This window comes from Solea senegalensis, linkage group LG1 (genome assembly GCF_019176455.1).
Source record: "Solea senegalensis isolate Sse05_10M linkage group LG1, IFAPA_SoseM_1, whole genome shotgun sequence".
In the NCBI taxonomy this organism is placed as follows: domain Eukaryota; kingdom Metazoa; phylum Chordata; class Actinopteri; order Pleuronectiformes; family Soleidae; genus Solea; species Solea senegalensis.
Window position 1 is genome coordinate 5,718,527 of NC_058021.1, and position 25,067 is coordinate 5,743,593.

Below are 25,067 nucleotides of genomic sequence, written 5' to 3' on the forward strand. Positions count from 1 at the left end.
AGGTATGGGGTTGAATATTATTATTATTATTATTATAATAATCATTATTTTTGTTTTGGATTTCACAAACAGATGAAGTGTTTTATACGATGTAACTTATGGTTTTCCTTCCCTGAGTGAGTGTATGGAATTAGAATATAGAACAAATTTTACATTTTGATTTTTGTGACTTTTTTTCTTTTCTTTTTTGAGAGTAGGTTATGTCCTTTAGAAACAACAACAACAAAATATACATATTTATATATTTTCCACAATAGCACACAGAGAGGTTTAACTTTGGCTTGTCTGAGTTGAGACGCTCATAAACATTAACAGAGTCATATGACCATCAGCATGACAGTCTATCATATAATCAAACTGAGTTAAACCTCAGCCGTAATTCTACGGGGAAAGGTGAATTCATAAAAAGTGCTCTGCTCCCTCTTTCAGCTACTGTTTGAGGCGTCACTATGGAGACATTTCACCTGAGGAAGACTCAGTCGCTGAAGAGTCTTTCTTCGACTAAGGAGGGGTCAGGGGTCATGCCAAACCTCACCTCCTGGAGCAGGAAGTCTGTGTCTCAGCTGGTGCAACAGTAAGTTTGTTTTATATCCTTGGAATATGGCTGAGGTTTTCGTGAAGTGTATGATTTTCAAGTCTGTGTGGACACAGAAATCTGACACTCAAGTTTGATTTTCCAAATAAGATCTGTGTCACTTCAGCATGTGGTCCCACATCAGATTGTAGATCCCATATGTGGCCATGTGACCTGTATGAGAACAGTCATATCAGAACTCCATGCAGCATTTTTCCGATAAGTACATATTGAGCGTTGATGCACCTGTGCAGAAGAGTCTCAGTGTCAAGATTGTAAACAGAGGGTTTGCTGGTCAAAGGCTGGGGTAATCCCCCATTGCTCATTTTTTAACTGGACACTCTAAATTGACCCCAGCCACTGGAGAAAGCTTCACATCCAGTGTTCTCCTAGTGCCGGTCCCAAGGCCATCCAGCATAAAAATCTCTGACAAATCAAATATGTGGATCATCCACTTTGGTGCCCCCTAGAGAGGGAGAAGCCAAAAGAGAGAAAAAATAAATAAATTTGTGAGGGCAAATGTATGTTCAATCAATAAATACAGTTATTAAAGGATATGTTTACTGTACAAACAATTATAAACAACAGAAGTCTATTTTGCTGTTTCTGTGCTGTTTCCTGAGAGCACTGTCAATTCATTTGCTTATAAATGTGCTTCAACAGGTATCAAAGCTGTGCTGACCTGAGATGCATTGACAAAGTGGAGCATAAAATCCAGGTAATGCACATTTCATTTTAAAACAATCATTTTGACATGGTTAAATATAACATAGAAACCATTTTCTGCTGCTGACTGTAGCAGGCGTCAGACAACTGTGTGGAGGGTCGGTGGGGGAGGCGCGAGAGCAGTGAGAGTGTGAGCCTCTGGGGATCGAGAAGAAGCTCCTATCTGGCCAGGAGTCGCTCCATGGACGTCCTCCCTCAGAGAGAGTCTGCGGGCACCAGAGCTCTGTGCGCTCTGTTTGAGTCCAAGGCCAATCTCGTGCAGCAGAGTGTCCACCACAGCAGCTCCAACCTGGAGTTAATAAGAGGAGACTGCCCCCTGCAGGACCTGAGAAGTCATAACACTCCATTAAAGAATACTACTATTCAGGTATGCAACATCATATTATATCATATTATATCATATCATATCATATCATATCATATCATATTATATTATATTAAAGAAAAACAACAAAGACAAATTTATTTAATGGCAAAATTATTACATAACATACTATTACCATTTTTGCCAAATGGCTGCTGTACGGTTGTCCTGGCACGCATCTCTCTACATTTGAGTGAACAGATTTTGGAAACAGACACTACAGAAATACTACATTCAGCTCTTATAAAAGTATAACAGTTCAACATTCTAAGGAGTTTGATGAACAATACTACGTCTGTGTCAACTCTTAAAGGTCCAGCGTGTAAGAATCAGTGACATCTAACAGTAAAACTGCAGAGTGTAACAAATGGAAAAGCGTTTTTTGGGTGGAGCCAAAGTAAACCTCTGCTTAAAAACACTCTGAGGCTGGTTTTCGGGTGTGATAAAAACATGTCGGTCTTGAAGGTACTTGCCTCAAGTACATATAAAAGACATATTTCATATGAAAACCATTTATACTTAAATGTATGGCTGGTGTATTACATTTCTGCCAATAAGCCCAACTAAATGTTATATACCAGTCCTTGAAATAATCCAGTTGCACCTTAACTTTTACCTGAAGTAACACAAAACTGTTCATCAATGCCATATTTACCGTTATTCACTTTGAAACTACAAAAGAGTGAGCCGTAACTGTCTTCATGACTCTATATGCTCTCGATCCACAGGGAACAACCCAGGTGGAGAGAGCAAAGTCCATGAACCGGCTCCAAGAGTCTAACGACAAAACATCCAGATACTCACACGGTGAGTAATGGTCATGTTACTACTCACTGGGAACGCACTGAGATGTGAGAGGGCAGGTGGGATTTGTGCCACTGCTCCTTCAAAGGCATGAGGTCACTGTTGTACTCTGGTGTCACAGCTCATAGTTAATAATACTTGTGAAATCAAACATCATATGATTTGTCTGTATTCCTGCCCATTTTTACACATAACGTATGAGCAGAGATATGAACGTGGACATTAGCCCTCACACATGCGATATGAACACATGAACCTATATTAAGTTCCCACTGAGCAAAAGGTATTTGAAGTGTCACCACACAAATCCTGACAGAGGAGAGTAAAGAGTAACGTCCGTGTTCTTTGGCCCTGGGATGCATCATCAATCAGCTAAATAAAGACCAGGATGTATGAGTGTAAATATATAACTATGCATGAGGGACACATGCTTAAGATAGGAGCGAGGCTGTCACTGATGGCTCTGACAGTGACGCAGAGCTGGAGCCATGATGCATCTCTGTCTTGGATCTGATGTGTGACACAGACAGGAATGACCGTACACATCTACAGGACACCGGTTTACTAATGCTGATCACAGCATACGAACCAAAACAACATTATTTCTTTGTTTATTCTGATAAAAGCATGTTTTTTTTTAATTGTTTTTTTAAATATAAATGATTGTCTGTTTACATATGAGACATTCTTATTACCCAGATTCAAAAACACTTACAAATGAATAGAACACACAGTAACACTTTTAGTTTAGTTCCTTAAAAAATATTTCTCAGTATGAATGTTATTGGTATATACAAACTGATGTGATATATTATATAATCTTTTTTATTCAAGACCATACACATGAACAGTTGTACCAATTCTATAAACAGTAAACACACTTCTTCTTCTATGTGCAGATTACAGCTATTTCCTTTATGTTGTATGTGGATTCAGATTATTCTTTTTCTCTTTGTATATTATTCTTCTATGTAACATATATATGTAACAATAATAACTGTATAATATTAAGACAAATAATGTCTTAATCTGACTTCAGTGGACCAGTTTACTGAAGTAGGGCCTTTCGTGTGTTCCTGTGCTTTTTTTGTCTTACCCCACCAAACACCAGTGACATACATATTATAGGTCCCACCCAGTGCCTGTTATAGTGGGTGACAATGTAGCGATGGGAATGGGAGGTGGAGGGGTGCCCCAGTCCTTGGGTGACTAACGGGGGTGATTGCAGCAGCAGTCGCCAGCACACCCTCCCAAAAATAGCCAAAGTCTTCCACTGAGGCAGTGGGCGCTGATAAAAATCAGCTGTCGCTGAGGCCACAGGACCAGAAAGAGTTCAGTCGCAGAGAAGAGGCAGGCAGCTGTATCACACATCACACAGGCCCAAACACAGCGGACATACACCGGGCAGGGAGTGACAACAACGCTTAGTGAGTATCATGAGGATTCATGTTATTCATATGGAGAAAGGCTGCTTTACTACACTGTTTTATAGTATAATAATAATAATGATAATAATAATAATAATAATAATAATAATGATAATGATAATACAATGTGGTTTGATAAGTATTTTTTGCGTGAAGGAAGATCTGAAAATAAATGACATGAATGACAACTTATTTTCATACTATACAGTCCAGGTCTGCTATTGATTAACTATTGATAACTTAATTGACATTTGTTTCACAGTTTTTATAGCAGTCGTAACAAAATGACCAAAGTGTTCTAATAGATTTAAAAGTATAAAAGTATAAATAAATAGTGTATAACATTTGAAGTCGTATAAGGTTGATTTATTAAATTAAAAATGTAATAAAAGACTAAAACATTGGCACATGAGTAAACAGTTAATTGTTTAAACTAATCTGTTTGATGTTGATGTTTGACACTGTTTCCAATCAAAGATCATTGAAATACTGAGTGTGACTGCACTGCTTACATAGGCTATAAAAAACAAAAGAAAACCCCCCCAAATATGTCTTTTATTGTCTGTGTACTGTTTGGGGGGTCTGAGACCCTCCAGTATGAGCTACCTTTTGGCGTGCAGGTTTTCATTACAGTCTGTGAATGTGGCTACAATTGACAACAGCTGATGGTGGTGAAGATGGTGGTGGTGACGAGCAAATACCAACTGCATCTCACCATCATTTGTACAGCTGCCAGCAGCCCAAAAAACGCCCTCACATTGCTGTGCTGCTAATAGCTCCTCTCCATTCCCGGAGAATTCACCCACATCAAAGAGACGTCAGAATGTAAAAGTCTGTGATTCCGTTTTGATTTGAGAACAACTATTGATATTGTTGTGTGTGTGTGTGTGTATGCTTACTGGTGAAGTTGATGAAGTTTAGAGGGCGTGGACGCACGCTGCACTGATTCTTTCTGCTCACCCAGCTATGAAAAATGCTTTAAGTCTGGACTCGTGAGAGGCGCCAGCTCGCGGGTGCATCCTTTTGTCCTGTGTGGGCTTAGTGCATAAAAAGGAGAGATGAGCTCAAATCTGGCCATTAGTTACAGCTGGGTGGCTCGTGACCTCCAGCCATTTTGTTCACTGTACTGTAGGTGTCCAAACAACCTCTGAAGATATTACATCTACTATATTCAATATATATATGTATATGTATAAAAAAAAATCAAAATGGCCGACTTAATGTTGCGTTCAGGTCATGGTTCCGATAGACTTTTTTGTTTGTCTCGGCCTATAACATCTTCAAACATCATCTCCTCTGTTTTCCCTTTCTTAGCAACCTTAGCCCGGACCCTGAGCAACACACGGGTTGTTTTTCTTCAGCGTTCTTATGCACGTTAACCCCCTGAAAAATGACCGCAATGACACCGAATAATAATAATCTGAAGCATAACAATGGGTTCCTTTTTGGCCCCTAGCATTCGTGCTTGGGCCCTAATAAACCTGATTTGTTTAGGTTAGTCCAGTTAAGTCTAATCAAATGGTACAACCTGTAAGGTAACCTGTTAACAACCTGTTAACAACCTGTTAAGGCAAGAAAAAAAAACAGACTCAAAGATCTGCCTCGGCTGGTTGGGGTGAAAGCAAAATGGGGGACAGAAAGGAGAGATGAGACAGTCAAACACTGCGATAAGTATGTTAAAATAAAGGCAACAAAAGAGAGGGGGATCATGACAAAATAACAATAAATATATATTCAACATGGACTCACTTGGTTTAAAATGACAAAGTGTATGGTAGCGACATTCAACCACAGGCTAAAGCTGAGCTCATTTCCATGTTTTTAGTGGGTCAGGCTGTCGCATTCCTTTAGTCAGGAGTTGATGGTTTGATGGCAGGGAGCTCACATAAACAATGTGCAAACAATCTCTTTCACCCCAGCTGAGCTTGCAGTTGTTGTTTTTTTTGTGGTTTTTTTTTTCCCCACTCTCTTCTTGGCGTCACAGTGTCCTGGGCAGCAGGCCATCTGTGAGGGTCGGTTTGTCTCGTCAGCTCCCAGGGTCAAAGCCATCGTAAACATATCGATTTGTTAGCATTGTTTAATTTTTTTTAGCATGGCGAATCAAAGTGTGTGTTCGCCATGCTACTTAAAACTACTGCCAAGGTGCCAGACTGCAGCGGATGAAATTGTTTCCACAAGTCGACTGTGATAAGAAAGGTTCCAATATCACTATAAATACACACACTAAGAGCATCACTATAAATACACACACACACACACACACAAAGTTATTGCTGACAGTCCACAGGTTATTTTACTACCCTTATTGTGGTCTCTGTAAGTAAACTATTTGTAATATGGTTATTTTGGATTTACTTTTTGTTTTTTTTCAATTACAGGTGATAAAACCAGTCTATCAGTGACTAAGGGGGGCTCCCCAACAAGACAAACCAGAGACAAAATATCTACTTCCTCCTCCGTGAGAGAGAGATCCGCTCTCTATCTGTCACGAGCAACAGCTATCGACTCCACAGGAGGCTCAACACAGCCAGTGAGTTCTTGAAATTCCTCTCATTCCTCTGCACACACCGAGGTCAAGGGCTTCAGTAGAGAATGACCACTATGCTCCATCACAACAGAGCAACTCAACAAAACACGGATAACCCATTGCACACAGACTGGTGCAAAAATAATACAGAAAAGTGATGAACCAAAGTGTACAAAAAGAAACTGCAAATTATATATAACCTTTTTTCAACAGGAGTTCATCAGTGTTCCAGCAAAAAGATCTAAAAACACAAAGGTATTGTACTGTTTTCATGCCTTCTGTTGTTTACTGTGTGCTGTGGTTGTTCACCATTTTGCTTTGCTTGCATCGAAAACCTTTGACCCCCTCACTTTAAAATGTTGTGGTACAACAAAACAATAAAATGACACAAATTTGTGCTGCTTTTAGAACAATTTTACTCCTTTGAATATTATAGTAAAACTATAAATCTGATTTTGAGTCAGATTAGCTGACCACAAAACTAAAACACACGTTTTTAATAAATACTAATGTACATTTATGTGACTGCCTCCTAAATAATATAATTTTAAATAGTATATATACTTTTAATTTCTCTGAGGGAACCTCCCAAAGGGATTAATAAAGTCGTCTGTCTGTCTACTTACACACTGCCATAGAAGACTTTAGCAGTAACCATTTAAATAACCTGGATTTAAAATGAAATGATAGTCCTGAATTTCACTGTTTAATCCATATGATCTTACAAACACTGATAATTTGTCGAGTTATGAAGAGTTTATATTTCCTACAGGTATGAATATTGCACTTACATTCATCTACAGTGCACAGGTGTATCATTTATGTCTTTAAAAAGGTTTTCTTTTATATTAACACAATTATCTGCCAGTTTTGCGTTTGCTGCCCCAAGTGGCCAATTAAAAAAAAGCAGGTTTAAATAAATGTCTAAATAAGACAAATAAATTGGTTGAGCTTATGTTATCAAAAAGCCGCTCAGTCCACGCTGGGTGTTTGGCGGACATCTGCCTACTAACAGCTATGAAGTGTTTCATTAACCCTGGTGTGACTGTGACGTGATAGCATGGTGGTGACAGGATGGTTTGCGATGAAAGACATCAAGCCAGCACAGAGAAAGGTAAAGTATGGCTTCAAGTGTTCAATGCATGCCATTCTATCATTTGCATGTGCAATCATTAATACTTAATACTCAAAACTGAATCCTGACAATATTACTCCCATCTGTTTTTTTGTATTTCAAGATGGCTGACGCAGCCAGGAAAGTCACAGTTACACAATCTTCTCTTGAGGAAGATGACCTGCCTCTCCCTCCACCTCCTCCTGTGCCACCTAGACCCCTGGATTATGAGGGGCCTCCAGCATTAGGTAGCCTCCCCGTGCTCCCACCAAAGGAAACCTTCTCCACGTTCTACCACGAACGGCAGAAGAGTGAACTGAAGAGGCTCTTCAAACATATCCATCCAGACCTGCGGGCAAATCTCGATGATGCTGTGGATGATGAGATAATGAATGCCGTGCAGCCAGACAACACAAGCGCAGCAGATGCAGCTTATCAGGGTGAGGTCCAGTCCATGAGGTGGATTTTTGAAAACTGGAATCTGGACAATATTGGAGATCCTCATGCAACCAAGAAGATGCTGGATGATGAGGAGTTAAAAGGTGGAGATGTCAGAAGCACGTCTTCCAGGTTTGAGCATATTACCAGCGTCCAACAAGGGCCCGCTCTGAGACAGACTTCTGTCTGTGGTGACGTGAGAACATCAACATGGCTGTTTGAGACCCAGCCCATGGATTCTCTAAATAAATCCATAAGAGAAGAAGGGGAGCTGGTTGAGGCAGTACTGAAAGAACCCATCCAGCCGGGAGATGTGTCAGGGACTCGGCTGCTTTTTGAATCCAAATCACTGAGTGACTTGGGACGCTGCAACTCCATAGAAGATCATAGCTTCCTGAAACTTAAATCTGAGCTCCAGGAACAAAAAGGAGACACCCAGAAGACTCTGAAACTCTTCCAGGCAGAACCTTGCTGTGCTATCAGAGACAACAGCGGCAATATGCATGAAATCAAATCCATCTGCCGGGAAGAGATCAACAGCAGCAACATCAGCACTGCCCGTTGGCTTTTTGAAACACAGCCCTTGGATGTGATTAATAAGGGATCTGATGGAGTGAAAGTCATTCGGGGCATATCACTGGAAGAGGGGCAACGAGGAGGAGTTGACCAAAAGAAGTGGATGTTTGAGACTCAGCCATTTGACACGATACAAGAGGGTGTTGGAGTGGACAAGTTTGAAGGAACGGTGGCTGAATGCACGGGAGAGGCGGATGTTGTAAACAAGAGGAAGTTTTTTGAGATGCAGCCACTGGCAGCAGTGAAAGGAGAGCCTTCAGAGATGGGAGACATCATTGGGGGAGATGTCAAGACTTCCCTGTGGCTGTTTGAAACTCAACCCATAGAGACACTAAATGATACTTATGAAGTCGGACGTCTGAAGAAAATTACCCTTTCTGCTGATGAACAAGGAGAAGTAAAAGGCAGAAAGCAAATGTTTGAGAGCTGTAGTATTAACGAAAAAGCCCAATTCAAAAACCAAGAGATTGAAAAGGGTGACGTAAAGGGATTCAAACATCTCTTTGAAACGATTCCTTTGAGCAAAATCGTTAATTCTGATGAGGAGATCATTGAGAAGGAAAATGCCACTGCAGCAGACAAAGCAATGTTTGGGGCAACTCATCTATATGCAATAAAGGACAGCTCTGGAAACCTCCATAAGGTCACAACAGTCAGCCGGGAAGAAATCATCAAAGGGAAGGTAAAGAACTACAAGTGGATGTTTGAGACCAAGCCTTTGGATGGACTTGCAGAGGAGAAAGAAAATGTTGAGGTAATCAAAGGCATCACCAGACAGGAGGATATAAAGGGTGACGTCAAAATGGCAGCATGGCTTTTTGAAACACAGACCATAGAGGGGATTCATTCCAAGTTCAACGTGACAGAGCAAACTGCCTCTGCGGAAGAGGAGTCTCATAAAGGTGATGTGAAGGCTTGTAAATGGTTATTTGAAACACAACCAATGGATGTTTTGTATGACAAATCAGAAAAAGTGAAAGATAAAGAAACAACTGACATGGCCAATGTCAAGTCCATGACTTGGCTTTTTGAATCGCAGCCTTTTGATAGCATCCGAGATGGAGAGGAGTGCAATTTGAAGCTCTGCAGCACCACGCAAGATTCTGTGAAACCAGAGGTTGGTGTTCAAACAGTCAAACATCTCTTTGAAACAGAAACCCTGGATAAAATAAGAAAAGATACTAATTCAGAACAAGACATGAGATACGTTAGCCAGGTGGACTTTCAGTCAGGAGATGTCTCACGAGTCAAAGAACTCTTTGAATCCCAGTCACTTGATGAAATAGGAACCGAAATGGCGACATCATCGGATGGCCATATCCAGAGTGAACAAACTGAAAAAGGTTCAGTACATAAATATACTTGGATGTTTGAGAACTGTCCCATGAACCTGATCAATAAGGACACAGATGACGCAAGCACTCAAAGAGTGAGTGGTGCTGAAAGTGGTGATGTCCCGAACAAACAGTTTGTATTTGAAACCTCTTCACTGGACAAAATCCACAATGAACCTCTTGAGCTGAACCTTGTCCCTGCAGAACAGACTGTGAGCAATGTAGACGTGAAATCCAGCACCATGATGTTCGAGTCACTGCCACTATACGCCATCAGAGACAAAGAGGGGCAGTTTCATGAGGTTACAACTGTGAAAAAAGAGGAAGTAATGAGTGGTGACGTAAGAGGAGCAAGGTGGATGTTTGAAACCAAACCACTTGATGCCATCAAGGCCGAGAATGAAGTTTATGTGATCCGAGCTGTCACACAAGAAGATGTCAAAAAAGGAGATGTCCAGTCGGCCAGATGGAAGTTTGAGACGCAACCTTTGGACTCCCTCACCAGCCACGATGAGTCCTCTGTCAGAGTCATTGAAGACTTTGGAAGCAATACTGTGCAGCTCAATAAACAGATATTTGAATCCGAACAATCATGCAAGAACTTTGTGCGAATGGTTAGTGTCACTGATGTCCAGCGCGGTGATGTCAGGACCTCCACCTGGCTCTTTGAGAATCAATCAATTGACAGTCTGAAAGGGGAACCCCAGGAAGAAGGTCAAGTAAAAACAGTCCACAGGGAAGACAGCCAGAAAGGAGATGTGAAACGCTGCACTTGGCTGTTTGAATCTCAGCCTCTGGACAAGATCAAGGAGCCTGAGGATACCTCAAAGCAAGATGTAGAGGAGGAGCTACCAAGGTCTGACGTGAAGTGCACTACCTGGCTCTTTGAGACCACTCCATTAGACAAAATCACTGTCAACAGTGTTGCTGACAGCCTATCGTATCTATACCAAATGTCTTTTGTTCACTCCAGTGGCATCATAATAGAAGCAAACGAGAGTAGGAATGTGAACATGGTTAAATACTTGGTTGAAAGCAATGAAGGTGTGCAAATCCAGAAGGAAGAGGTTATTGGGGGAAACATAAGAAACATCATGTTGAAACTCTTACTCAAACCAACCCTAAAACCCCATGTGACTCTCCTCAGAGAGGTGGAGAAGGGAAATGTGGAAACCACTGTGGTAGAAATTCCAGTCTACCAGTCAGTCACAAGTATGGACCTCGAGAGGGATGAACAAATACAAAAGATTGTCCAGATGATCAAGGAATTATTTGTGGAAGACAAGGCTTTGAAAAAAGGAATCATAATGCAAGAGACTCCAGAAGGACAAGCGGAGATGTCCGTCTATTCACTCATTTGCAATTATGAAACCAAAACTGAGAGTCAAGTCATAGAGAGAGGAGATGTAAAGTCTGCAATTGGAAACCTGTTAGCTACTGCCAATAGTCAGAGGACTGCAGCGTCTTGTCGAGTGGATGAAAATGAAAAGGGAAATGTGAACTTGTATAAGAGCTGCATTGAGAAAGGAGAACTGCACTACCTGAAAAGTCTTCACACTGAGTTGTCAGAAGACGAAGTGGATCACAGCCTTGCTTCTAAAGAACAGATTGAAATCGTTCAAGGCAATGTGAAAGAGGCAAAGAGAAGTCTCTGCCACCACAAAGAACAGGTGGAGCGAACCATTTCTGATGTGCTGCCAGGGGATGTACAGAGTACAAAAAAGGTTTTTTCAGCAGAGTGCCCTTCTAGTGTGGAAAACTGTGTTTCAAAGGAAGAAATAATTGCTGGGGATGTCCTATCAGCGAAGCAACAACTTACAGTAAAGCAACATGTCATAGTAGAAAAAGAAGAAATTGTTGCTGGGGATATTAAGGCAACAATGCAGTCATTAGAACGTGCAAAGCAGCAGAGCATGTGTGTAGAGCGGGAAATCATTAAACCTGGAACTATCTATGACATCGATTTGTCAGTCCAAGGCACCGAAGAAGAAGGAAGTACAGTACAAAAAGAGGTCATCATATCTGGAGATGTGAAAGCAGCCAAAAGATCCCTTGAAATGGCTAAGCAGCAAAGCATGCATGTGGAGCGTGACGTCATCGTTCCTGGAAACATATACAACCTAAATGTCTCAGCGGAGGAAAGCTCATCAGCAGCAAGGATGCAATCTACGTGTTCGTCTGCCTCCAGAGGCCAGCAAATCAGGACTTGCCCAAAGGTCAGTGACGCAATAAAAGATCAAGAAAACCATGCTTCCTTTGAGGCTTGTCATCAAAGAGCAGTTGTAGTCAGTAATTGTGCATCAGAATCCCTGCCACCTTTTGTAAACTATGACTGTAATGGCCACACATCAGAAGATGAGAGAGAAGTAATCAGAGGAGATGTAAAGGCAGCTATTAGGTCTCTGCAGACTGCAGTACAAGAGCAAAGGCTCCTAGATAAAGAGGATATTGTGAGAGGTAACGTTCAACTGGCTCTGCAGTCTCTCGAGAAATCTAGTGTAAATGTGTCCAAAGGAGACTATAAGGCTGCCATGATATACAAGAACTCAGGGAGGGCTTGTTCAGAGAGGAGCACGACTGTGCACAAGCAGTGTGTTGTGGTGCCTCTGCCTCCATCTGACACAAAATTGTCTCCTTCAATTTCAGTAACCTATGAAGAACAACCATCCAATACAACAAAGAATTCAACCCCCGACTCTGTTGCAAATGGAAGCCCAAGGTCTGAACGTGTAACTCCACCTCCACCACTCCCTCAAAAGACTAGTGAAAAAGCACAGGAGCAGAAACCAGCGTTACCACCAAAGCCACAATGGGCAAAGTCAGTAATTGTGGAGAGACCAGTTCCCCCTGCCACCAAAGTCAACAATGGAAAAAGTGCAACGTTTCCTCCAAAACCAAGCAAACCATTCCCCGTTACAGAAAAAGTACAAGAAAACAAAATCAATGAGCAATCCTTACGTGAAACACACCAGCAAAGCTGTGTTCATGAAAAAGTACAAGATTCAAGCCAAACAAATGAAAATCTACCCATGAAGTCAAAGACTCAAGAAATGAAGACGTTAGAGAATACAACGTTACTTAATGAGGAAACATCAGGCTGCCAGGTAATGCCCGACACTGTGGAAATGGAGAGAAATGTAATTAAAAGAATTAATGCAGCTGAGGAGATTCAAATGTGCATGAAGAGTTATGCAGAAGATGGCACACATGAAATGAGCATGAGCTTACAGGCAGCACTACAGAACTTTCAAAAAAAGGAAACTGAGAATCAAGATAGAAGAGTGCCCAAGACGGTAAAAGTAATAAATGATAGTGACAATAACTATGACAACAAAATCCCTTCCCACAAACACAAATCAAATCTCAAACACAGCAAAACTGAAGAATCACCAGTGTTGACCAGCTGCCAGGTGGATACATGCCATGTGCAGCAAGATGACCCCGATGAAAAGCATCAAAAGGTTGAAGATAAAGTTGTTATGAGAGAGAAGAAAGTACGCGAGACAGAGGATCAGCGGCGGCAGAGGCTTTCTGTTCACAAGGAGGAGATCATGAAAGGAAACGTGAAGGCAGCCATGGAAATATTTGAAAATATAAGAAAACGAGAGGAACTCAAAGGAATCCTGTCTCAGGTGGAAGAGATAGAGGAGGAAACCAGCAGCGTTGACACGAAATCCCTGAAGACCCTATATGACAATGTTCCTGAATGGATTGATACACCAAGTACAAATGTTAAGCAACGTAAAACCCAGGAAAAGAAAGCTGAAGTAGAGGCACAGGACGATGATTTAGAAAGCATCTCCTCAGTTGACACTGCATATGAAGATCTGGAAAAGGCGAGTAAGGAAATAATCAACCTGAAGCAAGAGACGTTGGCAAAACTTCTTGACATTGAAGAGGCAATTAAAAAGGCTTTGTACTCCGTTTCCAATCTCAAGTCTGAGGCTGACATCGCAGGCCTGTCAGGACTATTTGATGAATCTTTAAAATCGGAGCAAAATCTACAGCCTGTCAACAACATCAGGAAAATAAGCATTGGGTCAAGCAAGGCCAAATCAAGTCCAGCCAAAGAGACAACTAATGTGAATCAGCAAACTGTTGCAGATCCAAGTCCCTCCAAGCCAGAAGTCCCCAGACCATCGCACAATAAGCCACTTGTCAGACAATCGTCTTCGCAGTCCTCTCCATCATTCATCTCTATTCACTCCGCTGCCAGAAAGTCTACCGAACAACCAAAGTCGCCCCTTTCAACATTTAAACCAAAAACAAATGGTAGTTCCCAAAGCGGGACGCATAGCGCGAGACAGGAATCAGCTGCAAATACGCCGCGCAAAGTCAGTGTGCTCGAGGTGAAAACTGTTCCAGAGCAGCCTACAGGAATCTTCGGCACAAAGACTGTCAGTGAAACATACGAAGAGACGGACGGCTTTGGCAACGTATATGTTTCCTCCACGACTTCAACAGTTGTCACCAAACAAAATGATGCGAAATCGTCTGCTCTGTTTGAAGTAGTTGGGAGTCCCACCAGATATGAGGTCATGACATCGCCGTTAATGCAAAGATCTGGTCGCAGCTTTGGAGACGTATTGAGCAAAGCCAAGAACGATGGGACAGTGTTTGTAACATTTAGCCAACCAAAAGAAAAGCACTAAATGTGCCTTTAATTAGACAAGTGTATTTCCTAGTCCTTTCATTTTAGGAACACAGTTATTCTGCTTGTTTGTATATGACTTTATGATAATAAGATGTTTTGTTAGTCATTATACCAATGATCTAAAATAAAAGAAATGCTGAGTTTTTATTGACATGAAGTGTCTTATAGATTTTATACTGTGCACATTGAAGAAAATAAAGATATAAATATGTTGTATTGGTACCCCATTTCTTTTATTTGCCATGCCTCCAACAGTTTGAGGAAGACATTTCCTATCCCAACATGACTGTGCCTCAGTACACAAAGCAAGGACTACTATAAAGACATGGTTTAGAAGAACTCGACTGGCCCACACAGAGCCCTGACCTCAACCTCCATCGAGCACCTCTGGGATGAACTGGCACACAGATTGTGAGCCAGGTCTTCTCTTCCAACATCAGTGCCAGACCTCATACATGTTCTGTGGAATGAAGGGGCTCAAATTTCCATAGAAACATTAAGAAATCTTGAGGAAAGTCTTCCAAGAAGTCTGTTACAGCTGCAGAACAAAGTCCAACGGCGTACTCTATATGTACCTGTTGGTGTAATGATCAGGCATCCCAATACTTTTGTACATATAGTGTATAATTTGAACTGTTCTATGTATCCAAAACTAAAAACACTAATTAAATACTTTCCAATTGTTATACATTGTGGAGCATTGGGGGCACTGGTCCTGACTTGCGTCATCAAAGTGTGGTTAAGCCACACTGAGCTAAATGTACCCTATTGTGCCCCTTAACATGGAAAAAAAGACTCAGTTACCTTAATGCAAATTTGTTTTCAATATAGTTCCAGTCCACTACCAAGGAAATGTGCTCTGCCTGTTTGACACCTGTCTATCCGATGGAAAAAATGGTGGCCAATAAGCTTATCCTGCACAACAACTGTTTCTGCTGTAAACACTGTCACAAGAAGCTCAGGTGAGGCGTTTTTTTTCATTGTAAGATAAAATGACAAATCAGAGTTTTTAACCCAAGATTTAAGAAATGAATACACTGAAATCACTCACTGACGCTGATCTAACGCGGATAAAGAATCACAAATTATTTTCACTTCAATTCAAATTTAAAATGTAGCTGTTTTGTTTTTATTTCAGCATTCACAACTATTCGTCTCTTTACGGGGAGTTCTACTGCATTACTCACTACCAACAGCTTTTTAAAAGAAAAGGAAATTATGATGAGGGATTTGGTCACAAACAGCATAAAGACCGCTGGCTTCAGATAAATAAAAGGACAGATGAACCAGATGCAGTGTCCACACTCAAATCTACAAAACCCAAGTCAAACACTGGTGATGGCCCGCGTGACATCTCTGCTAAAGTGTTAGTTACAAAGTCATCTGTGAGAGAGGCGGGGTCTAACAGCCATGCTGACGTTAAGGGCAAACTGAAAATGAGCTGGCCACCAGAGACAAAGAAGACTACTGCTATAAGTAATACTTCACAGAGGACATACACACCAAATATGAAAGATAAGATAGTCAACTATGGCAAGGCAGAAATGTATAACATGAGCGCTGCAGAGCATCATAAAAATCAGAAGAACCAATTAGAGATGAACCACAAAGGAGAAAAGAAAGACAAGGGGGTCAAGGAACCATCGAAGGCAGCAGGGTTTAACTTGGCTCATTTGCCTGCAGAGGAACCAAATCCAACCAAAGCTGGACGCATGCGAGACGGCTTTTCTTCAGGAAAAGGTTTTACCGTCACAAATAAAAAAGCTCAGCAAACTAACGATGTGCCAATCTCAGAAACCAAGGACAATCCTGTCCTTGACAAACTGGATAAAACTAAGAAAGCTGTACGGTTTTTGCCAAATGTTGACATAGTGCAGTATGACCAGCCTCAAAATGATCTGATGTCGGGAGTCAAAAAAGAGGAGAATCAGGTGAATGTTGAAACATCTGAAAATAAATGCGCTGAAGAAATGACCAACAGTTTGGACCAGGAGTCTCATGGTAAAGCAGACATCAGTCAAGAGAGTCCACAAGCTGACAGCACTATTCTGAATGGAGTTGCTGAGAAGGTTGAAGAATCACACAAGATGCAAAGTGTCACTGAAACCGTCAAATCTACTCAGGATCAAAAGCCGTCTGATAAACCAGCTATAATTCCAAGAAGCTCAGCCAGTCGCTCACAAGATCCAAGTGCACTGCACATTTCTGCAGCTCCAAAGCCTGACATAGAGGCCTGTTGTGAAAGCAATAAAGATCAGTTAAAAACGACCAGCTTCGTCAATGTGCAGGAACATGATGATATTCAGAAGAAACCAGCTGTGGTAGTAGATTCTCTGAAGGGCTCTGCTAAACAGACTGAAAAGACCAAGGCCAAATCTGGCTCCTTGTCCAAAGGAAAGAGTCCTTTATCAAAGCTCTTCACATCAGGTGGGAGTGACAAAACGAACAAAGCTGAACCAAAAGATGCCAAGAAAGCAGATGTCAAACCCAGTGGTGGACTTTTTGGAAGACTGTTTCAGTCGTCCTCAGAGAAGCCCGAGGATAAGACGAAATCAGACACAAAGGGTGAGAGACAGGAAAAAACACATGCTGATAAGAAAAGGTCAGAGGTGGCAAAGGAAGCCATAACAGAGGAAATGCAAAAGGAAGATGACGTGCCTCAGGTCCCACCTCTGGAACTAGAGAAATCAACTTCTGCTGAGCCCAGCATACTGGAGAGTAGCAACGATGAGGATATGAGCAAATCCACAGAGACATCCAACCTGAACACGACTTCAACAGGCGAAACAGGTGACGATTGTGCAAACCCAATCCAGCTGGGTCAAGAGTCTGATTTACAGAGCTGTGAGACTGAAGTACTGACTGCTACTGATCCTGGACCAGCTCAGTCTGAAGATCCTCCTGAGTCAGTGAACCAAACATCAGTGGGGCCAGCAGAGAAACGTGGTGGTGAAGTTTTGACTTGTGGTGTCACATCTGTCTCTGCTGACCCGCCGTTCGATCAGATCAGTGGTGACAACGTTGTTCCAAATCCAAACCAATTGTTTGAAACGCCAGAGGATAAAGGGGCAAACCTCGTGCAAGGAGCATTTACTGATCACAACCACGAGCCTTATCAAGATCCCTGCGATCTTTTTGGTGCAGTTTTCGGGAACACACCAGGCGATATGTTTTCCTCTTCTGTGAGTGACTCTGCAGGTGTTTCTTCTGAAGGCATCAGCCTGTTTGACTCATCAGTGGAGAGTGAGGTGATGCTCAGTGTGACAGATCAGCCGACAGTCCCTGACCCAGCGCTTACGACCCAAGACAAGAGTCGTGCGTGTGATCCTTTCATGACAGACAACAACACAAGTGACCTTGACATATTCAGTGTCAACGACGTGCTGTTCGCTCAGCCTCCTACTCTTAATGTGTTTGATCAGGGAGGAGCGGAAGCCTCCCAAACACAAACATCGGCCTTTTCCAATGACATATTTGGACTTGATGTCATTTCAAACAACGCAGATGCGTTTCCAGCCGCTTCTAATTCACTGCAGGACGCACTGGGGTCAGACATGTTCTTCACCGGTGCTCCTTCAGGCCACCACACTGATCTGTTTGCCGAAGACATTTTCACATCAGGACAAAGTCTTCTGCCGTCTGTGTCCATGGCAAGCAATGCAGATTCATTAATGGACAATCTTACGGCGTCTGAGAGCAAAACTGCTGAGCAGTCAACAGGAAACACTGTCACAAACAGTAGCTGGATGGAGGATCTGCTTGGGTGATATGATGATAAATGAATTATGTTAATCCTATTGTTTAAAATGTACTTTTTAAGGATACAATAAATCACCTGACAGTTAATTAGTTTAAATCAGGGGTCTGCAACCTGTGGCTCTAGAGCGCTAGTAGTTAATGTTTTTTAGAGACAAGGTGATAAATACAAGTGTTTATTTTATGCGTCACATACAATGTCTTTGTCAAATGCAATTAAAAAACAACACTTAAATGCAGTAATGTGTATATGAAGAAGTACACAAGTGGGTTCATTTTAATTTAATTCATTTGCCACAAACAATGGGAGGACTAGGTATGCATAATTTAGTGTTTTTTCCACTTTATAAGAGGTTAAGGGTATAAACAGCAATGAAGTGTCAACTGTTATCTGCATGAAAACCTTTATACATGTTATTATCTTCATTTTATGGGTGAAAGGTTTTTTTATTTTCATCCTTAAGGTTGCAGACCCCTGGTTTAAAAACCAACTAACGTGCAGACAGCTGTGCAAAATCAGTTTTATGTGAACATTTCTTTAATAACTGTGCATGTTAAAGTTATATTTCAAATCTGAACGTTTGATTGTGAAATGCACTCGTACATATAATTAAAAGAAGCACTGCTAACATTTCATTACATAGGAAAGGTTTAAAAAGGTTTAATCTTTTGTGCATGGCATTAATCAAGTAGAAATGTGAAATGTGACAAAATACCTGATTACAGATTATCCCTGGCCGGCAGAAAAGTTCAGAAACTGACAGAGTTTATGTATTTCCAGGATCAAACATTCAGACTTGTCATTGTTAAACTGAAATAAAACACACATACATTAATATTAGAGAGGAAACCTGTGAGATTCACCAGACTAAAGAATTATCTCTGGGTTTTTAATGATAATAATAATAACTTAAAGATGAGGCAGCATGTATATGCACAACAGTTCTGTTGGAGAGGCGTAAACAAAATGCTTCAACAACAACAGAAAATAAATATGCTGATATGACAGCTTTTTTTGTGTTATGATCGATGAATCAATCTGTAATAAAATATATAAGTTTGAAATTGACTATGCATCATGATTTGTGGTTGTGCAGTTTGACATTAAAAATTTTTTTATTTTTTTTTAACATACCTGCAAAGTGAGTGGCGTAATCTGCCTAATCCCAGCTCAAGGTGGAGATTAAAGATGGAGGCTGTTTATTCAGCAACAGCACATTGTGTTTTAGACTGAACCGTCTTTGAACAATGGGAAGACAAACTTAACCTAGAACACCAAATTATAAGTTGATGTTTTTTTGCAAACACTGATGAGTAAAAAGAGACAAATTCTAGTTTTAGGGGATGCAAATAATGAGTAGCACCTAATATTTTGTGTCTCGTGTGTTTCCTTTTAAGACTACATATAATCCAATACCATAAAACTAAGGTTGTCCTGATACAGTGAAGATTTGTGGTAAACTGAGTTAATCTCCTTTTGTCATCTTCTCATAAGCAAGCCAGACACCACAGTATACATTCTCTCAGCATTTCATTGAAATCGTACATGTAAGTAAACTATCTAGAATTTGGTGGCTTCTATGCCGTTGTTTTCAGCCGTGTTGAAAACTCGTCCACTCTGCTTGGTGGCATCACTCCTGAAATGAAAAGGAACACAGCGATTTCATGGTTTCATTTCAGTAATTGCTTCCAACCGCCTCTATTTTTTGTCAATACTGTTTCTATTTAGAAATGCATCAACGGTGAGGTTTACGCTTCTTTGCATGTTACTAAATAAAGTTGAATCAAAAGAATATATTTCATACGATGGACAACAAAGCTTTTTTTAATTTATTTTAGAACATGCTATTTGCTTCTTTTATCACCTTGCTCAGAGTCTAGTGTTGTTCTATTCAAATAAATGAGGGTTATTGGCCTGAATCTAAGAATCATGCTTTGCTTACCTGTTGTTCTCAAGAAAATCAGCTGAATCAGGAAGGTCTTTGTCCCGGGTTTCAGGGAGAAGAATAACGAGAGCTCCACTGACGATTAAAAGGCTGCTGAAGACAACGATGGGTATGAACTGGTGGAATATGGAATAATAATCCGACTTGCCAAGAGCAGTAGATCCTCTGGGACACTCCTTTTATTGACTTTTGCAACTCTTCGTATAATTTCATTCGCTTCCTCAAATCTTCCTTTTTCCAGCAACCATCTTGCAGATTCAGGAATCCACCTTTAAAAGAAAATAACATAAATGCCAAACCAAGATATTGTGAACTTATCAGTGTTTTAATCAGGACCGCAACTCACAGCCAGGTTAATCGCACATTCATCATCAAGGTCAAGTGAAGATTTCGGGGGATTTATTTGCAGATATTGAATAAGTGAATATTATCACTTTAAAATAATAATAAAAGACAAAGTTTGGTTGTAGCCTTCAAATCAGCCTTTTATATGTAACTTTTTCAAGGCCTTGTGTGTCTTCGGAGGGAATTTGAAAGACAACCGTTTACCCCTCCCCTTGGATTGAGCCCTGCCAATGTTGTGTCCCAAGACCAAACATCTTGATGTAGGTCCAGTTTGCCAACCTACCATATGTACACAAACACGACGGCTTGCATTCCTGTCAAGATGTACTGAACAATCCTCCAGTCGCGTACAAAGTACATCAGCACAACAATGGCAATCTGTCCAACAGTTGAAGACAGCTGACATATGCACGTGGCTAAGGACCTCCTGACTCCGATCCACTCAGTAGCTGTAGAATGCAAACACCAAAATCACGGCAGGGAACAGGAGAATTCCTTAAAAACTGAAGAGAGAAAATATTAAAAAAAATCATTCTCAATCCTGCAAATGTGGTACCGAGTATGAACTCTGACACAAGGTACGTGGAATAATTTGGAGACAAAGCCATGACTAAGACAAATATTAGCTGGAGTACCGCTGGTAGCTGCGTGGATCTCCTGCAGCCGTACCTAAAGTTTACACGGGGGAAGAAAGATAGAGGGTTAGGTCATATTTTGCCAATTGAATTCAATTTGTATAGCGCCGAATCACAACATACATTATCTCAAGGCACTGTACATAGATAACATTATAGAGAGCAGAGAAAACCCAACAATTCACACAATGAGCAAACACTAGGCATCAGTGGAGAGAAAGAAACTCCCTTTTAACAGGAAGAAAGATGTGCGGCCATCTGCCTCGACCGATTGGGGTGAAAGGATAAATGGGGGGTGGAGGAGAGGTGGGGGAGAGAAAGGACAAGAGGGATGTGAGGGAGAGACAGAAGCGATAGACCAGGAGCAGATATACAACTGTATCAAGTTATACGCTTAGACAGGACAGTTGTGAGTCAGTGATGACGTGTTTATAGAACTACAATGTCATAATACAGGCAGTAGCAGCAGAGGTCACTTACGATTGAGCTAATGGTCCGAAGATGAACGCACCAACAACTGAACCAGCCATGAAAACTGTTTGCACAAATCCAGGCATCAGTGACATGTCACACACAAAGTCAAACTGAATAAAGAAAAAAAGGAAAACGACGCTCAGAAGAAGGCAGTCAGCACAGACGACGTTAGAAAACTCATTCTTGTACTTAACTTACATCAGTGACTATTGTCGCCTTATACTGTGTGTTATAGTAAACCCAGCCATTCAAGCAACCAGTGGTTTCATTGAGTCTGTGCTGCCTGATAACACTAATGTTCCGGTCCACAGGGACAAACATACGACACTGGCTGAACGTTCCATTCTCCTCCCTGGGCAGGGTCAAGTCCAGCTGCTCATCAGCGGTCAGGTTAGAATCAGCTGCGAGGATCCAGTCTGTGTTACAGTGTCGGTCTGGATCGGACTGGAAAAAAAATGAAACTACTGAATAAAACCAGAAATAAGAAAAATTGGAAGGAAAATCCAAAAAGGAGCATCTTCTGAAAGAAACCAAAGTCTCCAATGGCTGCGAGGATTTCTTCAGTCGTCACTGACATTTTCACCGTGAATGAGAACAGACTCCGTCATGGTTCTTTATTTAAGCTCAGAATCATATGTGAATTCATGTGTAACCACTAGAATAACGAGGAATAAGTAAACGTGTAAACATCACATCATTTTTGACATTGCTTAAAAAAAGTGTGGGAACGTCTACGTATTTGACATTTTATTATGACATGGGATTTTAAAACGATCTTCCTTTAAATCCCTGAAAATATGTTGTGATGTCAGAGCATTTCCTCAACTCATTGATTTTTTTTTTGTGTAGCTTCCTGTTGATGTGCTCACTGTAAAAATCCTGTTATGTTCTAATGTCATAGCTTGCAAACTCTGGGCAAACCCTTTGTGTTTATGTATAATCTGTACATTTTAAGTAAAGGCTGGATTGCAAACAACTTAATTTCATAGATCACTTTATTCAGCTACTAAAAATCAGTTTTGCATGTGTTGTCATTTCCAGCAATTTGAATGAACCATCAAGGAATCTCTCGTTTTTTCCCCCGCAAATGTCACAAATACTCCACATGAAATGAGGCATTTGTGGACGCACACATTTGATAATTAAGCTTTTTTTTAAAAAATATATATGATGATCTTTTTTAAAAAGAACATTTCAGAAAGAAAAAATGTACTTGCCAATCATCTGATTAAATTAACCATGAAGTGCTACCACGAGAGGAAGAACGATGGTTTCCTGCTGGAGGGGAAAGAAATGTCAAAAATATAATAAGAGAATTTGAATTCAAAGGCATTAACGATCAATTGTTGATCACCAATTTCTCTCTCTCACACACACACACACACACACTGAGAGCAAAGTGAATCCTGTGCCGTCTGTCGTGTTATAATGAGAAATGTGTCCCGACATCAAAGCACAGCCCGCGTGATTACAAACCCCGTGTGCTTCTGAAAGATGATGCAAGATAACATAACTGATAAGGCGCCAAATCAAACGGTGTGCGACGCGTGAAGCTCTAACAAAAGGCCAACAGTGGGAAACACTACTTAACAGAGTAAAACATTAATCTCAGGCCATTTTGTCTTCATTCGTATTTACAAGGTAAATGTTCTTTTCTATCCGACATGAACATTTACACAGCCAAGTCATCCGCGGCACAACATACACACCTGTTGGTGTTACAGTGCATGGAGTTGCCATCAAACATACATTTACAAATCATTTTACAGTTGTACCTGAACAGGGAGCTGTGGCACAGCCTGTTTGTGCACGATATGAAACAAACCAGACAGCTACACAGGGAGTGACAAAAGTCATTTGTTGTTTTGTTTTTACAAAGCAAAGGAGACGGCGAAAACAACCTGCTTGATGAAGTGAAAGTGAAAATGATAAGAGGAATCTTGTGGAATCCAGACATGCAGTCACTTTTTAATCTTCTGGGTTTTTTTCTCTGGAGAATGGTGCAGCCCCTCATGACAGTGACAGTGCTTCAGTGGTGTTTAAAATGCTCCTTAACTGATGCAACTCATGCAAGTTTAGATAAAAAGCCGATATTTGCAGGCATCTGATCAACGGTAAATGTTATAGGATCAAAGTGCTTCGAACATCTACAGTGTATGGATTTTTATTATGAATTTAAATGCGTTCCTGTCTGAGAACCACACTGCTGGTGTGAAGACTTCTTATTCAGGAAGGATTTTCATGGCATATCTGAACCGACTCTGGAAGCGAACGCTGTCTCAGTATCTTCTGCAAACCCTAGTTGTAGATAGTGGCAAAGCTTTAGCACTGCAGTGCTTTGAGCTACTTAAGTTCACCATGTTTTAATCACCTCAGTAACCGGCACTTGGCAGCGAAGTTCAAGTGAAAGAGCTTGGGACAGTTTGACAGTCAAAATCAAATGTCATTACTAATCTATGTGATAGTTACTTCCGTGACGACTGGATCTCAAAAGACAAACATCTCCAAACCTTGACCTTCACACCTGCTTGACGAAATGCCACTATTTTCACTGATGGAGCATTTTCAGGTTTTTTCAGCATGTACAGCACCAGAAGTTCATTAACAGCTCAGCCCGTAGCAACATCAGTCACAGGCTAAACATTCAGGAGTCTCCGCAGCTCAATAACTGTAAAAAGTTGAAACCACCGCTGTCTCACAGAAATATAATCTTTCAACAGCAGTGTTCGTTCACCGCAGGAATTTTTGAGCATTATTATTGAATTATTAAGATAATTAACATTAATGTGCCACTAAAGATTATCACTCAATTTGTGAGTAACGGAAGCAGGAAATTAAGATGCAAAAGACAAACATTCCTAATCAATAATCAGGCCATATAATTTCTAAAGATATATTGACTTATTTCTATATGGACCACAACAGTTTTATGGAACACTTATTTCTGAAAATGCCAATAAAACCTTAGCGCAGACTTTTAAAAAGTTTCCAGTTCAGTTGGTTCACTCCTGTTGAACTTCTGAGGTACAAGCATCAAGTGTGGTTTTACTCAACCTAAGAGGGAATAGGCTGCATCTCATGGTCACATGGTGAAAGAATAGAAATTGCATAGAGTAATAATATTAGCCGTTACAGCCGACAAAACCACTGCACACTGATAACTGTACTACTTCTTGTTGTTTTTTTCTACTAGAGGCAAACAAAAAAATACACCAAATACTCACACACAGATTTCATTCCTCACTAATCACGCTGATTAAATCTATAGTTTGCCTAACTCGGGCTGAATTTACTCCGTTCAATTTGAGGGTAGCGTTAAGTGCCATAGACAGTAAGTGAGTGAGTGAGTTATGTGGCACAGTCGTTTTGGGGC

The 25,067-nt window shown here is 40.9% G+C and overlaps 2 protein-coding genes and 1 pseudogene across 4 annotated transcripts; 2 read left to right on the plus strand and 1 right to left on the minus strand.

Annotated features, from left to right (window-relative positions):
• The first annotated feature begins 367 nt into the window (after positions 1-367).
• On the plus strand, positions 368-14,754 carry xirp1 (xin actin binding repeat containing 1). 3 transcript variants are annotated; one of them, XM_044033679.1, is made up of 8 exons: positions 368-574; positions 1,238-1,292; positions 1,374-1,667; positions 2,393-2,471; positions 6,274-6,425; positions 6,636-6,677; positions 7,661-12,100; positions 12,531-12,592. In XM_044033679.1, exons 1-8 carry the CDS (start codon positions 450-452, stop codon positions 12,531-12,533), a joined length of 5,190 nt encoding a protein of 1,729 aa, XP_043889614.1. In that variant the 5' UTR covers positions 368-449; the 3' UTR covers positions 12,534-12,592. The 3 variants fall into 3 exon arrangements, with proteins under 3 accessions (XP_043889614.1, XP_043889596.1, XP_043889605.1); XM_044033661.1 differs by having other exon boundaries at positions 372-574; positions 7,661-14,754; XM_044033670.1 differs by lacking the exons at positions 368-574; positions 1,238-1,292; positions 1,374-1,667; positions 2,393-2,471 and adding an exon at positions 3,792-3,895 and having other exon boundaries at positions 7,661-14,754.
• Positions 14,755-14,832: 78 nt separating this feature from the next.
• Positions 14,833-18,858, plus strand: LOC122774423. Its single transcript, XM_044033694.1, has 2 exons — positions 14,833-15,500; positions 15,677-18,858. The coding sequence occupies exons 1-2, from the start codon at positions 15,391-15,393 to the stop codon at positions 18,303-18,305; spliced, it is 2,739 nt and encodes a 912-aa protein (XP_043889629.1). The 5' UTR covers positions 14,833-15,390; the 3' UTR covers positions 18,306-18,858.
• Positions 18,859-19,068: 210 nt separating this feature from the next.
• On the minus strand, positions 19,069-25,060 carry LOC122774453 (annotated as a pseudogene).
• Positions 25,061-25,067: the final 7 nt, after the last annotated feature.

Bases quoted from the DNA above. Each gene is read 5' to 3' on its own strand.
- xirp1 (XM_044033661.1), top strand. From the start codon at position 450: ATGGAGACATTTCACCTGAGGAAGACTCAGTCGCTGAAGAGTCTTTCT. The intron at 575-1,237 runs GTAAGTTTGTTT...GTGCTTCAACAG, and splicing joins GTGTCTCAGCTGGTGCAACA to GTATCAAAGCTGTGCTGACC. The intron at 1,668-2,392 runs GTATGCAACATC...CTCGATCCACAG, and splicing joins TAAAGAATACTACTATTCAG to GGAACAACCCAGGTGGAGAG.
- LOC122774423 (XM_044033694.1), top strand. From the start codon at position 15,391: ATGTGCTCTGCCTGTTTGACACCTGTCTATCCGATGGAAAAAATGGTG. The intron at 15,501-15,676 runs GTGAGGCGTTTT...TTTTTATTTCAG, and splicing joins CACTGTCACAAGAAGCTCAG to CATTCACAACTATTCGTCTC.